The sequence below is a fragment of the Scatophagus argus genome, chromosome 13 (assembly GCF_020382885.2).
Source record: "Scatophagus argus isolate fScaArg1 chromosome 13, fScaArg1.pri, whole genome shotgun sequence".
Lineage (NCBI taxonomy): Eukaryota > Metazoa > Chordata > Actinopteri > Scatophagidae > Scatophagus > Scatophagus argus.
The window spans coordinates 1549560-1565435 of record NC_058505.1 but is presented as its reverse complement, the minus strand read 5'-3'; the positions used below and the strand labels follow the sequence as shown (position 1 = coordinate 1565435).

At 47.1% G+C, this 15876-nt stretch overlaps 1 protein-coding gene across 1 annotated transcript; it reads right to left on the bottom strand.

The window, feature by feature from the left end:
• Nucleotides 1-2209: 2209 nt before the first annotated feature.
• Nucleotides 2210-15395, bottom strand: march11 (membrane-associated ring finger (C3HC4) 11). Its single transcript, XM_046407998.1, has 4 exons — nucleotides 14119-15395; nucleotides 9357-9512; nucleotides 4750-4942; nucleotides 2210-3850 (listed from the first exon to the last, which is right to left on the bottom strand). The coding sequence occupies exons 1-4, from the start codon at nucleotides 14464-14466 to the stop codon at nucleotides 3528-3530; spliced, it is 1020 nt and encodes a 339-aa protein (XP_046263954.1). The 5' UTR covers nucleotides 14467-15395; the 3' UTR covers nucleotides 2210-3527.
• Between the last annotated feature and the right edge of the window lie 481 nt (nucleotides 15396-15876).

Here is a 15876-nt window from a genome sequence, read left to right as displayed (position 1 = left end):
ATGTTAGCAGATGGAACACAAGCCAAACTAAAAGCTCAAAGTGCACATCAAATAAATCTTACCCAGAGGTGGTTTCTGCCATATTAGACAAGTTCTTATCGGGCAGACTGTTTGTTTAAGTTTCATTTTTCTGCTAGACTTTGTTTTACTCTTCGCAATCAATATTTACTTGATAATGATTAAGTTTAATCAAAAAAGAAAAAAATACAAGGTTTTAAACAGCTGCAACAAGCTGTGCATACTGTATAAGCTGGACTCACCAGCACTGGATCTTCCTCTTCATTTCATGGTTCTCGATGTCAGGATGTTCTTGCCGTCACCCTGAGGTATCCGGGGAAGTGAAGTCCTCAGAAAGGGGTCAGTCGTCCTTGTAGTTCAGTCATGTATTTGTCTGGCAGTGCAGATTTAAAGCCAAATTAATTTCAATTTCACATCATGCAAATAACCCACACTGCTCTCTGTTTATATAAATATTCTTTATACATTACATCCATGTTACATTCAAAAGAAATAGAAATACAGCCAACAGCAAAAGTCACATTCAAGTGATTTCTGTGCTGCGCGTTGGGACGTCGTCACTCAGCTTCCTAAGGCACCAAAAAAATCAAATGACCCAAATAACACAGGGTCAAGAATAGAGCCCCAAAGTCATCTGCTAGCGCAAAATCCCACAACCCAAACACCGCAGGGCTCCTGGAAGCTCAACAGAACGGCATACCGACAGATCAAAACCACAGTTTTCAACAGATGTATTTATACTGGCACAAATCATCTGAGGATCAAGTTAGAATGGCATTCAAACAAACATTCATATTCACTTTGTTGTTAAATGAAACCAAATAATCTTTCTGACATCATGGTTCTTTTTGTGCTAATGTGCAGTCTGAACTGTTAAAATCCTACATCCCTGTTCATCAAGCACTCGTTGGGAAAGATCCTCTATTAAGTAAGAGTTATTTGTACAAAACACAAAGCGGTTTGCCCCCAGGAAGCACAGTGATAAAGATGCAAAGCTCTCTACGTGGTTCAGCAGTTTAGGAAAGGCCCAGTTTGAAACTCAAAGCTGTACAAACGGTTTCCCGGCCTCAGAACAACCCAGTGTTAGCATGCTAACACATTCAACGTTACGGTAAAACTCAGCATTTTAACATGCTTAAAACATGATCTTGTGCTAGTTATAGCATGTTAAAATGCTAATAGTAAAGTTTCAGTATTTTAGGCTGCAAGCACAGCTCAGTACACGTACAACTGACAAAGTAAAGCTAAAGTTGATGAGCTGATTGATCGAAGGTGAACTCAGACTGAACATGAATGAGATTTTTTTGTCTTTATTAGCCAAAAATAGCTGATGACGGCTACAGTACACACATGAAGCTGAGCATACACTGCACAAATTAGAGATATTGTTGTTCAATTCCAACTCATGTACGACGTAAATTGTCCGTGATGTAAAGTTCACGATGTGCACATAATGTAGTAGACAAAAGTACTGGGATACCCCTCTCTTTACTATCCATCCATCCAACTATTTTCTATACCGCTAGTCCATCAGGGTTGCCGGGGGGCTGGAGCCACTCCCAGCTAAATACAGGCGAGAGGTGGGGGACACCCTGGACTGGTCGCCAGTCAATCACAAGGCCGACATACGAAGACAGGAAATGTAGTGTTGCCAATTGCATGTTTTTGGGACCATGGGAGTAAGCCGTGGTACCCGGGAAAACCCACACTGTCACAGGGAGGACATGAAAACTCTGCACAGAAAGGTCCAGACCGGGATTCGAACCTGGAACCTTCTTGCTGTGAGGCGACAGTGCTAACCACTGCACCCCTCTTTACTATTATAATTGAATTCAGGTGCAGTGTGGGGCTGTTTCTCAGGCTTTGGACTCGGCCCCTGACCTCCAGTGAAGGGAAATCTTAATGCTTCAGCATACCAAGACATTTTGGACAATGCTATGCTTCCAACTGTGTGGCAACAGTTTGTTGAAGGCCCTTTTCTATTCCAGCATGACTGTGCCCCAGTGCACAAAGCAAAGCTCCATAAAGACATGGTTGGATGAGTTTGGTGTGGAAGAACTTGACTGGCCCACACAGAGCCCTGACCTCAACCCCATCCAACACCTTTGGGATGAACTGGAACGGAGATTGTGAGCCAGGCCTTTTGGTCCAACATCAGTGTGTGACCTCACAAATGCTCTACTGCATGAATGGGCACAAATTCCCACAGAAACACTCCAACATGTTGTGGAAAGCCTTCACAGAAGAGTGGAAGCTGTTAGAGCTGCAATGTCATGAACAGCTTTGTTGGTGTGATGGTCAGCTGGTCACGTATCAGAAATTCATCTGATATTTGACCTAACTATAAAATGAGTTGTGCAGCTCAGAAAGTAGGTAGAAACAGGCTGTAATCGTACAGTGTACGCCCAGCCTTGGCTACATCCATGTTACAACAGTTAGCCTGATAGTCAGGCTAAATTACCGGTGGTTTGACGTATTTATTGTGCTCATTGTGTTCGTGACGACCGATTTCTGATTTGGCAGGAGGCCAAACTTACAAATCTTCGTCTCAGTTTTGTGCTGCCTTGAGGAAATGTGCATTGACCGAATGTGCAACAGTAGCACCACTAAAATCCCCTTCGCAGTGAGTCTGAACACACCCACACCAAGTCTAGCTTAGACTGATAGGTTTTTGCACCAGCAGTGGTAAGCGTCCCGGAATATTCGTTTCCTCTCAGTTTGCAGCCATCCAGCGAATGTTTTCTGATGTGTAATGATTATGATAACTTCACATGGCTACTGACGAGGCTTTAGACCTACAGACTTGCTGCTGTAATACATAATCAATGCTTTATTTTACAGGCCCAAAATGTTCTAACAATTTGATGCTAATTACAAGGAGAATAGAGACCAAGTTCTGAGCCAGGGACTTCACTTTACAAATGGATTGTTGATTTCAAGAAGAATTCCCTTGAAATAACGGCTCCATTTGAACCAAAGTAAAACCCAGTAAACCCAATAATAAACTCTTTTATTGGAAATTGAATTATGACAGGTGAATCCTTCGAACTTAGTCTCCATGTTCCCAGTGTACAGTTACATATCAGCTTCTTTCTATCAAATCACAGGAAACGGTGGTGCTGTAAAATTAAGCATTAGCAGGATACCTGAAGTTAATGTTAAGATGTTTTGCCTCAGTACACATCAGTCCTTAGCTGCGTTTATTTCACATGGCTACTGGATGAAGAAAAGGTGAAGGTGAGTGTGGGTCGTGGTTCAGTATATGCTGAGAATAAAACACAAAGGCAACAACACCACACGTCAGTCACTTTAACTGCTGAGACTGTTGTGAGGACCAGCCCCAGAGTAGACAAATAATCCTAATTCAGTGGGAAAACATTTTGTAAAATCAGATTAAAAAAAAAATAAATCCAACCACGTTATCCTATCAACTGCCTGGAGAAGCTCAGCTTGTTACCACTGAGTGTAAACCATCAGATGCTTTGTTCCTGCATAAATACCGCCTGGCGTTACACTGATGTTACACGAATGACGACCTCTCCGGAGTCAGTGTCCTGGCTCAGGTTGTTTCGGGGCAACAAGCCGGGGCAGAAGGGGGCCAAACAGAGGCAGGTCCATGGCTGCGGCCCCAGCTGGGTGGGGTGTAAGGGGCCGTTGGGTCCAAAGGTGACGAGAGGCAACCAAAGCGTCCTGGGGGCCAGTGAGGAATGGCCAGTGCTCGTCTCCTCCATGTCCTTTGCCTTATCGTAGCTCTGGACGTCCCAGTGGAGGTTGACGGCCCGCCAGCGCATGAAGACATTATACACTGCTGCCCCCTCGTGGACGATCAAGCCTGTCATGAGGACAAAAAAAAGACATGATCAAAAAACTGTTGATCCTCTGACACTAACAGTACAGTCAAACTCCAGGAAACACTCTGAATCAGGTGTTTGTTTCTTGCTTTTTCTTCAACATGCTTCATCTCCGCTCCTCCATTAATGCTTTCTCCCAATTCCAGCAACATCTTTAAACAATTCCCAGACTAAACAGGCTTCAGGGGAGACTTTAGAGAAGCCTGACTCAAGGCGGAACTCGGCCACCTGTTTCACAGATTAAGATGAAATCCTGAGGCCACTTCCAAAGATCACGATAAGAGGCTAAAAATCTCCGTGAAACCATAGTACTGATTGTTAAAACATCCAAATTCCACAGCCAGTCAAAAACACAGTGAAAGCACACTAATGTGCCACTCAAACTGGCCTTCAACAAATCTTTAAGCTTTCATTAATACTCACATCCCTCACCTCTAGCAAAGCAGTGTATGTTGTAACTGCATCTGTTTTCCCAGGCTTCTACAGATAAATATATAGATAGATGTACAGAAATCTGCACAGAAATCATTGATTCTAATCAATTCTAATCCATGACTATGTGATAACAACACAGCGGCTAGAAATCTTCCCGACATCTGCGTGAAAGGATTTGCTTTAGTCGCCACAATCATGCCTGCAAAATGTCACAACAGTCGCTAAAATGAGGCAGTTTGCTGGCTGGCTGTAACCTGAATGTTGACGTGACACGGATGATGTAACCGTAACACACGTGAGGTTTGCAGAAACACACAATGCCAACAATTAAAGTTTCAGAAAAAGGTGTTTGAGAACCTGGACTAGAAGAGCAAATGAGGGACTGAAACACAATCCATCCCATTCCTGACAATGTGCTGTTGTGTGTTGTCATTCCTGGGCTCACCTACGCAGACCAGGTCCATGAAGCCATACATGCCATAGCAGATCTGGAAGAGGACATCACGGCGCTGCCAGATGGCCTGTGGGCTGAGGGCTGACCACAGCAGCCAGGAGATGCTGGCCACCAGGAAGAGAGAGCCCAGGAACACCGCGATGATCTGCACCTTCTCCACCAGGGTGATGGTGATGGACTGCCACTGCACACAGACAAGAGAGCCAACACATAACCATCACACCAACAGGGACTTTAATGACGTCTCATTGTAAACACACAGACAGCTTTGCAGCTCTAACAGCTTCCACTCTTCTGTGAAGGCTTTCCACAACATGTTGGAGTGTTTCTGTGGGAATTTGTGCCCATTCATGCAGTAGAGCATTTGTGAGGTCACACACTGATGTTGGACCAAAAGGCCTGGATCACAATCTCAAAGTTGGAAGCATAGCATTGTCCAAAATGTCTTGGTATGCTGAAGCATTAAGATTTCCCTTCACTGGAAGTCAGGGGCCGAGCCCAAACCCTGAGGAACAGCCCCATGAAGAGGGGTGTCTGGATACTTTTGTCTATTTAGTGCATATCAGATATTTTATATGAGGGCACATGAGCCTCACATATCACGAATGAATTTAGGATCAGTGTCCTCTAAATTTTAAATCTTCATTGCTTTTGCTAATGAACAAAATGCACCTCTGGATGTACGCCATACAGGGGGCGCCCTTTGCTTCCGGTGGACTGACCTGCGTGTTTTACCCTCATCTCTCCAGGTTCTTCTGCCTTGTGATTGAATGAATCGTGGGGAGATGTGTTTTTCCTGCTCACACTCAACTTGCACGCACAAATTATTAGACACGATGCATTTATGAATTTCCTCAGCAGGAACAGGATGCGAAGTGCGCGCCAGTTTCCATTTCTGCACATCAGTTACTTCCACGCGTGTTCGTGCACAGCGTCAAAACACACCGAGTCTGAAACCGTCGACCGGCGACTTCTTCAATAACTTCGTCATCCGGGATGTTTGTGAGCAGTTATGATCCGCAGAGAAGAGAGCTGGGTGACGTTATGAGGGTTTCAGAACCCCGTGTATGGAACCGAATCGAGCCGAACCCTGCCGAGACCTCAGCTCCAGGTGAGACCTCAGCTCCAGGCGAGACCTCAGCTCCAGGTGAGACCTCAGCTCCAGGTGAGACCTCAGCTGGATTCAAGGCACTGCGCAGAGCTGCTTCCTCACCTCCTCTTCATCACTCCTGAGGCATTTAGGAGCCATGGAAAGCGCGCGCACACACTCCATCCTCAGCCGGACGGTAACACGTTTTAACACATCATCTGAAGTACGAGTGAAGCTCGTGCAGACGGAAAAGTCCACGTGTACTCTAACATGTTGAACGCGTTTAAACGTCGTCAGGTTTTACATGTGAGGATGGAGTCATGCCTCCTGTCAGCTCAAATTATTCAACTACATTTACTCAAGTACAGATCGGAGGTACTTTACTTGAGTATTTCCATTCAGTGCAACTTTATACTTCATCTCGGAGGCAAATGTTGTACTTTTACTTCTCTACATTTACCTTTTTACTTTCTTACATTCTGCTCATAAGACTTAAGTCATGTTTTAAGAGCAGGATTTACTTGTAGTTGAGTATTCTCCCAGTGTGGTATTAGTACCTTTACTGAAGTAAAGCATCTCAGTACTTCTTCCACCACAGAAGCAAAATGCCACCAAATGATGTTTGACATGCCACACGTCTTAAAATCGCACACGCCTCCATCATGTGAGTGATTTGACATGTGAAGTCGTGTCAAACAGCATCTGGTAAAAGTTTGTACCTTTCACTTTAAGTGTGAGGGCCTGAACTGGTCCTTTAGTGTTAACCCTGTGTGACCGGATGTCCTTATGTGTGTGAAGGGACAGACGCAGATGGACAGACTGTCCTTCAGCTGGGCCAAACTGCTGAGCAGCGCCACACACAGGATGCAAAAGGTAAGAAGTAAACGCACCAAGAGCCACGAAAGCACGAGGATGACGACCTCCTGCGTGTTTCAGAGCCGTTTGTGACACTAATTAATCAGTGAAGTTCTGGGCATCCAAGCCAAACGCCACTGCTGGGCGCACACATGCAGACTTTGAAAACCAAACCAAACCAAACTGCGTGGAAACGAGGCGTCGGGAGTTAGCAAAACATGCTGCCTCGTGGCTAAAACAGCCTGTCCTCTCTGCCGTCCTACAGGCAGCTGCCGGCCTGACCAGCAGGACCCTCACCTGGCTGGGAAACCACCTCAGCCGGAACAGGAGGGGTCACGTCAGAAGGCAGCAACGCAAAATCATGACCCGGCAGTTTGACGCTGCCCTGAAAACCTGCTACAAGCACAACAAAATCAACAAAAAGGAGATGAGGGAGGCCAAGAACAAGTGGAAGGAAGCCATGCAGAATGTGAAGCAGGAGGACGAGAGGAGGGAAAAGCTGTGGGGACACGTTGGTGTAACACAGCCGAATCAATAAATTCACTTCAGTTCAGTTCTGTTCTGTTCAGTTCATTTAATTCACAGGCAAAGTTACCAAGTTAGAAGAACCGCAGGTCCACACCAAACTCTTTCAGTTAGTTTGAGGAAAAACTTCCCTTACAGGAGGAAACAGAAAGCAGTAGATGCTGCAGGTGCTGAGTGGATGGTTGTGAAGCAGCTTCAGAGGAAGAGGCTTGAGGCAGGCCGCGATGTGCTGAGCCTCGGCGGCGTGTTTGTTCAGCCCGCCAGCGACTCGAAGCCCATCTGGAGCGAACAGAACCACACAAGGCCTGAATGTTCTTCAGCCGGAGAGAAGATCCAACATGCAGATATTTTAAGCTGAAGGAGAGCTGAGGATGAAACACTCGGCTGGCTCACAGGCAACACTGCATCTGCCTCAAGATGCCAGAAAGCTCCCACGTTATTACTGCGCTCGTATGAATAAACTCCTCCTCCTCAGTATTTTGGATGCACAGAAGGTTGCTCAGTTTAGATGTGCAGAAGAAGAAGAAGCTCCTCTCTGAGATGAGAGATTTTCTGATTTTTCTGCTGATAACGCTAAAATATGTGATGTCTATATTCACTTATTGAAATATTTCTCTGGCATTTGTAAGGAAACAAGCTGCTGCTGGCTGCTACTGTTTCATAACTGACAACATCAGCACCATCTCCATATTACGTGAAAATAATCTGCAAACAACCAGCGTGAGGTTAATCTCTTCAGGAATGACCGCGTGTACGTCTTGCAAACGAGCGTGCAGTCACATGAATTCACTGGTCGCATGCTTTTCTGATGGTGTCAGTCACATTTTATTTCCTCGGGAATAAAATGTGAAAGTTTGAGTCAATACTGAGTGAGAGGAAAAGTCAGACGTCATGAACGTCTGAACGTAACGTCAGTCCATCCAGCAGCTGCTGTGAGTAGACTGACGTTCAGTCCGTGGCCTCCCTTCACGTCGCCAAACCGCCAAACGGGCTCTCCGGGTCGTTTCTGCTGCTCAGTCTGCGCTCACGTTAGTCCTCACAGACCGCATGATTCAGGGTTTGTTTAAGCCTCCTGTCGCCTAACTCAACAAACTAAGGGTGATTTCAGATTCGTTGTGTTCAGAGATGTGAGAGGACTGAGTGTGAGCGTGTGTGCAGATTATTTGGTTTGTAGGGGATGTCAGTCCGCTGCTCATTGGTTCAGTTACGGTTCTGTGTTGTGTTTTTGGCTGCTAAACGCGCTCAAAGTTTCTGACATATCAGCAGGTGGCCGGCGCTCTGAGCACACACTGTTTGGTGGACGTCCGTGAGTTCGCAGTTTGTCACGTAAACCTACAAAGTGGGCGTTCATTCAACATGTGACTTCTGTGTTAATGAACGAGACGGAGGAGCATGTTTTTAGCATCACGTGGTGTTCAAACTCTTTAAAGCTCCACACTGAGCTTCCTACCAACAGGTGACATCACCTGTTGATGTCTCTCAATCACGGTCGCCATCTTTCCTGAATCATAAAGAGAGACTCCATCCATCCATCCATTCACGTTAAACTATGTAGACAAAAGTATTCAGTTTGGCTGTTCCTCAGGGTTTGAGCTCAGTGAAGTGAAGGGAAATCTTAATGCTTTGAAGAACTTGACTGGCCCACACAGAGCCCTGACCTCAACCCCATCCAACACCTTTGGGATGAACTGGAACGGAGATTGTGAGCCAGGCCTTTTGGTCCAACATCAGTGTGTGACCTCACAAATGCTCTACTGCATGAATGGGCACAAATTCCCACAGAAACACTCCAACATGTTGTGGAAAGCCTTCACAGAAGAGTGGAAGCTGTTAGAGCTGCAAAGCTGTCTGTGTGTTTACAATGAGACGTCATTAAAGTCCCTGTTGGTGTGATGGGCAGCTGGCCCAATACTTTTGTCCCTATAGCGTACTTTCCATGCTCTAAAAACTCCCACTCAGTGAAACGTGAGTTATTGTGCTGACGTCCTCCCCCCTGCAGAGTAACTAAACTGTTAGCTTGGAAGGTTTGAGCTTGTAAATGCAAAACTTTACTGATAAAAACGTGAGCAGGTGAGTGTTTGCACAGGTGAGAATATCGCGACACAGGAACACGAGAGCAGTGCTTCACCTGCCACGGCCTCTTCATGTTGATGGCGATGACGTGGAAGCGGTAGCAGCAGAGCTCGCAGGTCCAGGATCCTCGCTCGCTGATCCACTTCAGCAGGCAGTGCTGATGGGTGTAACGCACCGAGCCGTCGCACCGACACGGGTTCAGCAGTTCGCCCTGGAGACCGGGGAGAGGGCAAAGGTCACATATGAATACACTGCAGGGGACAAAAACAACAGCAACAAGGCAGAAAGAAAGGGTTTGTCTTCATCACAGAAGACTCTGAAGCCTCCACATGAAGGAGCCACAAGCTGAGGATGATATTCACATTGTTTTCCATGCCATTTAGACTTTATGGACAAAAGTATTGGGATAGCTGACCTTCACACCAACAGACACAGACAGCTTTGCAGCTCTAACAGCTATAACCAAACTGTTGCCACAAAGTTGGAAGCATAGCATTGTCCAAAATGTCTTGGTGTGCTGAAGCATTAAGATTTCCCTTCACTGGAAGTCAGAGTCCAAACCCTGAGGAACAGCTCCATGAAGAGGGGTGTCTGGATACTTTTGTCTATGTAGTGTATTTCTAATGTCGAGCAGAACAGACAGTTTAACTGGAACTACTCGGTAGGTGTCCATCATCAGGAATTAATAGACACCCTGCAGCCAATCAGAATCCAGCACACCTGCATGTTAGCATGTAGACTCTTACTCTTTTGTTTTTGTTGTCCGGCTTTGATAATCAGCTCAGAGGAAGCAGATTTCGGCCGTGAAGAAGGTTTCCCTCAGCTCTCAGCGAATCAGAGCCCACCATAATGTGAAGCTACTTAATATTCCTGACTCGTCTCCACTGTCTCTCTGTGAGGACCACAGAGAAACGATGTGCTTTAGGCTGGATATCAGAACGGTCGGCCCAGTATCAACCTGTGTGTCGGCTTTCCCGTCGAACCATCAAACGCTCGCTTTCAGGCCTCAGTCGGGCCTCAGCAGCTCGTACATCAGCTTTAGCAGCATCGCTCAGATCGATGGTCATTTCTCAAAGCTACAACGCTTGCGGATATTAACGATGCAGCGTGACATTAATCATTACAGCCGTGTCTATTTGTTGCCATGTATTGTTTTTCTCCTCGAGGCTTCCTTCGAGCAGCCATTACTGTAGCTTTGACCTGCCGGCGGCGCTCTGAGTGGCATATTAATAGTACGTTAAGGTCAGCGGTCAGAGAGCTCGTTTTTCATCATGTCATATTAACCTTGTGGGTTGAAAAGGACCTCGGAGGCTGCTGCTCGATTGAGCAGACGCGGCTCAGCAGTTGATAAAACCGACGTCGCAGGCAATTTGAACGTGTTTTTGGACTCATGAAAAGATTTCACTTACTCCAGGTCAACAAGGCTTCGGCTGAAGGGCGTGACATCAGAGACAAAATGAACTTCTGGATACTGAAAGTACTTAAGCTCTGACTTAAGTGATGGAGTTTGTGTTGTGACCACCACTGAATACACACTAAAAGTAAGAGTATCTTGTCAAAAAACAGCCTAAGCTCTTACTGGCTTGTTCTGGTGGTCTTCCTCAGCGGACATCAGACAAAATGTGTCAGAGGACCTCGACTTCACACTCTTTGCTCGGCTGCTGTTTCCAAAGTGAACAATGAAAAGCAGGTTTTGTGAATGAAGCAGCGGTTTCTTAAAGGAAGTCGCCTTTTCGTCCTCACTCTGTCAGCTCTGACACGAATATTTAAAGTGTCAGATTTCTGTTTTCCAATCTTCTTGCTAACTGGTGAGCTTTCCCAGCCTGCGGCCTTGTATCAAAATCAAATATCAGTCTGGACCCGGAGGCTGAGCTATTAGATTAGCTGTGCTAATAGGCTGCGGCCCACGTTCAGAAGACAGGATATTCACTTAGGCATTTACTGCCCGGACTCCTCGCTTTCCCTCAGGCTCTGGCCAGGATGAATCGTCCCTCATCGAGGCTCGCTGTCCCACTACAAATAGGCCTGCAGAGTGTCAGGTTTCAGAGACGGCTGGACGGAGTGCTCATTTGTCCCTGCAGGTGCACATCTGTCCATCCACGTCCAGGAAGACGTGCAGACAGACTGATGCTTCACTGGGCGATGACATTCATCAAGCAGAGGTTATGACTGAGTCCTTGGCATCTACTGATTGGACAGCTGACCATGAGAAGACATAAAGCAGGAAGCAAAAACACCACAGATGTTCTGAGGATATGATGAGTTTTGTCAACATTATTCTCTGTTCTCAGTGCACAGGTTTATTTTCCTTATTAAGAATTTTCATACTTTCCTTTGCATCTGAAATAAACTTCCAAAGTGATTTAGAGTTCAGTCAAATACAGACTGAGGCTGAACTATCAACTTCTCCCCTCCAGAATGGCATTTAAACATGCAGTGTGTAGTTTCTGCCACTAGGGGTCTCTCAGAAAACACTGGGCAAAAGGCGTAATGCAGCGTGGGCTCATGGGAGTTGTTATCTGATGGGACTCGGGCAGAAACGTTCCCGGACGAGGTCGTGTTTTAAAGTTTTATTCCCGACTTCCTTCCTCACTCTCTGAGTGTGTGGGAAGTCAGAAAAGCAGTTAGCCGAGTCTGAGCACTGTGGGATGATGTCAGAATACAACTCAAATATAACAGAGGTTTAGTCACTTTTTGACATTTTAATGCTAAGTGCTCCGTATTGTATCTTTGACTGCACGTTAAATTCACTTTCTGCACTGAAAGAGTCAACTGAACAATCAGCAAAGAGGAAGTGATGTGGACGATAATCACCTGCCAGAGGAAAGGCAGCTTGATTTCATTCAGCCATCACTGATTTCATCTTCTTAGGGATTTGGACTTTTCAGCACAGCAGCAACTTTGGCAACTTTAATGGTGTTGATTTAAAGTCTCATCACTTTAACATCAGACATTCAGCATCAGGCAGTCGTACCGTCTTAAGTATTTACAGAATTAATCAGAGCTGAATGTTTCTGTGAACCACAAATCTGTTGGGTTTGTCAACAATATGTGTTAACTGGATATTTTGAACAATATGTGTTTCTGATGACTAAAGCAGGTATTTTTAAGGTAACATTAACTAAGTGGTTTTAGTGCCTAAACCCAGTCAGATCTGAAGCACAGCACAGTCACAACATAAATCTTTACATTTCTTTATCCTAGAATGTTAACATAACCTCTGGTGTGCAGAAACATGCAGTCCCAACATGAGTCCTCCCAAATGTGAGGTTTGTGGACTCGCAGGGGTCCTTGTCCTTGACCTTGGGGCTGTTTCTCAGGGTTTGGGCTCGGCCCCTGACCTCCAGTGAAGGGAAATCTTAATGCTTCAGCATACCAAGACATTTTGGACAATGCTATGCTTCCTACTTTGTGGCAACAGTTTGTTGAAGGCCCTTTTCTATTCCAGCATGACTGTGCCCCAGTGCACAAAGCAAAGCTCCATAAAGACATGGTTGGATGAGTTTGGTGTGGAAGAACTTGACTGGCCCACACAGAGCCCTGACCTCAACCCCATCCAACACCTTTGGGATGAACTGGAACGGAGATTGTGAGCCAGGCCTTTTGGTCCAACATCAGTGTGTGACCTCACAAATGCTCTACTGCATGAATGGGCACAAATTCCCACAGAAACACTCCAACATGTTGTGGAAAGCCTTCACAGAAGAGTGGAAGCTGTTAGAGCTGCAAAGCTGTCTGTGTGTTTACAATGAGACGTCATTAAAGTCCCTGTTGGTGTGATGGGCAGCTGGCCCAATACTTTTGTTCATATAGTGTACGTATAACCAGAAGTTTGGTATGAGTTGGGACATCTGGAGCTCCTGACATCATATTACCACAAACATTAAGTGCAGTCCTGTGGTTTGGCGTCACTTTTTACAGCACTGATGTTGTGTTCGTGTTCAGAAACCGATTCAGCTGAGATCGACCACATCAGCTGCACCTGAAGTGGGACGGCAGTGGATGCGTCACCTGTTGCTACACATTCATATGAGCGCATCAGTCAGAAATAACCAAAACTCCTGCACCTCAGCCCCTCACATCCCACTAAACCTCGTCAAGCCGTCTCATGTCACGTCACTGACTGCTGCAACATCCGTGCAGGATTCAGATCCTCTACGTCAATAAAAGCAGAATTACAACACTGTACAAATACTCCATGTCAAGCTCACGTCCTGTATTCCTAACATATTATTAGAAAAATCTATTTAAACTGTGACATGTGAAAGAACTGCTTCTGCATCGTGTTCTCCTGAAGACTGTTACGTTACATTCTCCTGTTGGGTTGATTTTACTGATGCACAGTGTGTGAGCAGCACTTTGTTTCATTAGGAAAATCTGCCAAATGACCAAATCTGAGGATAAAAAGATGAACTATTCTCTGTTGGTGCTCTCCACTACTGCTAACTCAGCTGTGAAGAAGCCGGGGGCCTCCCTCGGGGGCCTCCCTCGGGGGCCTCCCTCGGGGCCCTCCCGAGCTGCTGATGTGCGTGCTGTCCATGGTGCTGCAGCTGCTGGAGGTCCAGTCTGACTTCCTTCCTTCACTCATCAGTTTTGATTTTGTTGTCTCACATTAAATCTCCACATTTCATTTGGTTGTGGTTCTGCCACTGAATGGGTCCAGTCAGACCAGCCTCCAGCAGCTGTAGTCCGGTTTAATGATGTGGGCTGTCAGCCAATCAGGCTCCTGTGTTGTGACCACTGTGCCCTCACCTTCACAGAGCAGGACTTTAAATGCAGAAGCTTTAAGACAATGAAAGCCCGGACGGGACCCGTACCTGCTCTGCGCCTTGGAAACAGATCCTGCAGCTGGGAGTGGGGATGCAGGTTTCGCTGCTGCAGTTTGAATGCATCGCCTGCGGCTTGCAGCCCCCGACCGCCCCGTCCTCACTGGAAAAATTCCCCGCGTTGTCGGCCCCGCACGCATCCCCGCAGCTCCGGGCCTCCCGGCAGCCCTCTGCCTCCTCTTCCTCCCCTCCCTGCTCTGCCTCGTCCTCGTCGTCGGGTTGCGGACGTCCTTGGGAGCCGTGCGGTTCGCCTTCATGCCAGGTGTGGCGGTGGGTGATGGCGGTGCCTCCCCTCGCCTCCGCGCGGGCTGAACCCTCCTCTCCCTCCTCTGTGCTCATAATAAAATGAAACAAGAGACAAAAATTGCATAGATGCCCCCCCGATGGCTCACACGGTACCCGTCACCACTGCGGCGCAGATGTGATGCAGCCCTTTGGCTCCCCGATCACAGCGCTGTCGGAGGATGTGCCTCCGCTCGGCTGATACCGAGCCGAGCCCTGCTGCTCAGGCCGAGCCTATGGGGTGGCAGCTCGGTGGAGCTGCGGATCAGCGGCCGGATCCGCCCGGTGCTGCGGCCCGTCGGTCGGCAGGAACCGCCTCATGCGCTCCGGAGACCCGGGGAGCATTTCCAAGCAGCCTCCATGCATCGCAACGGGACTCAGCCGTCCTGATTCCTCTTCCTCCTCCTCCTCCGCGTCTGTGGTCCCCACCGGGGAAGCTGGGAGCTACACCGCAGCGGTGGAGTAAGGAGGACCGTCCTCCAACCGGGAGAAGCCGGGCTGAAACCCCCCACTGAGCTGGTCGAGCGTTCAGCAGCAGGAATCCTTCCTGAGTCAGCTGCGAGTGGTCTGATGAGCCCTGCACTCTCAGGAAGCAGAGAGGACCACTTCCCCCGGGAGATGACCAATCAATCACATTATTATCCCATTAATATGATGGAGGAGATAACTTTCCAAAGCGAGACGCGCACTCCGAGCCCAGCAGCCCGTCAGGACTGGATGCGGTGAGATGTGGCGACCCGCAGCTCCCTCCCCGCGTTAAAGGGCTCACCTGCTGCCTAACAAACGCCTCCATCATCAAGGCTGGTGGCTTAACCCCCCTGAATGTTAAAGAGGCGCCTCCGCCTGTAAGTGATGGAGCCATTAACAGCAGCCTGTGGTTCTCTGAAGGTGGTTGATGAGAATTTAGGGGTCCATTAAGGGAGTTCTGAGGGTCCACGACAGGAACGTGGTTTGGCGGATTTCATTTTAGTGTCACTAATTAAACGCAAATATATATATATATATATATATTCACTAGAGCTTATCAATGGCCAGAGTATGAGTATTTAATTATTTTGGGGGGCCACACTGTTTCCTTTGAAGGGTTCCTGAAGGGGTCATATGGAGAGATTTCTCCTCAGTGGGAAAAGTCTTCTGCACGGGTCAGAAATCCCACACGACGAGTCCGGCTGATCACAGTCCAGTCCAGAGCTCCTGAACGCCAGGAGATGGGCTTAGATCCAGGTTCGGTCCCTGACTGTGGTTCCCTGAGAAGGACGTTCAGCACTCAGCTGGTCCACATCTGTCTCACATGTGTCTGAGCGGTGCAGCAGTTACGTGTTCTCTTATTTTGGGAACAGAAAGACAATCGGGTCAGATATTCAGCATTTTTCTGATTATTGTGGGGTTTTTTTTGTCTGATTGGAGATAAATTAAATTAAAAAAATGTTTCTAATAGTGTTAAAGTATACTCATATACTCATATTT

Coding starts and splice junctions, on each gene's coding strand:
- march11 (XM_046407998.1), bottom strand. CDS start 14,466: ATGAGCACAGAGGAGGGAGAGGAGGGTTCAGCCCGCGCGGAGGCGAGG. Junction 4,943..9,356: donor ACATGAAGAGGCCGTGGCAG/GTGAAGCACTGC, acceptor GTCTGTGTGCAG/TGGCAGTCCATCACCATCAC. Junction 3,851..4,749: donor CATGGACCTGGTCTGCGTAG/GTGAGCCCAGGA, acceptor TCCTCATGACAG/GCTTGATCGTCCACGAGGGG.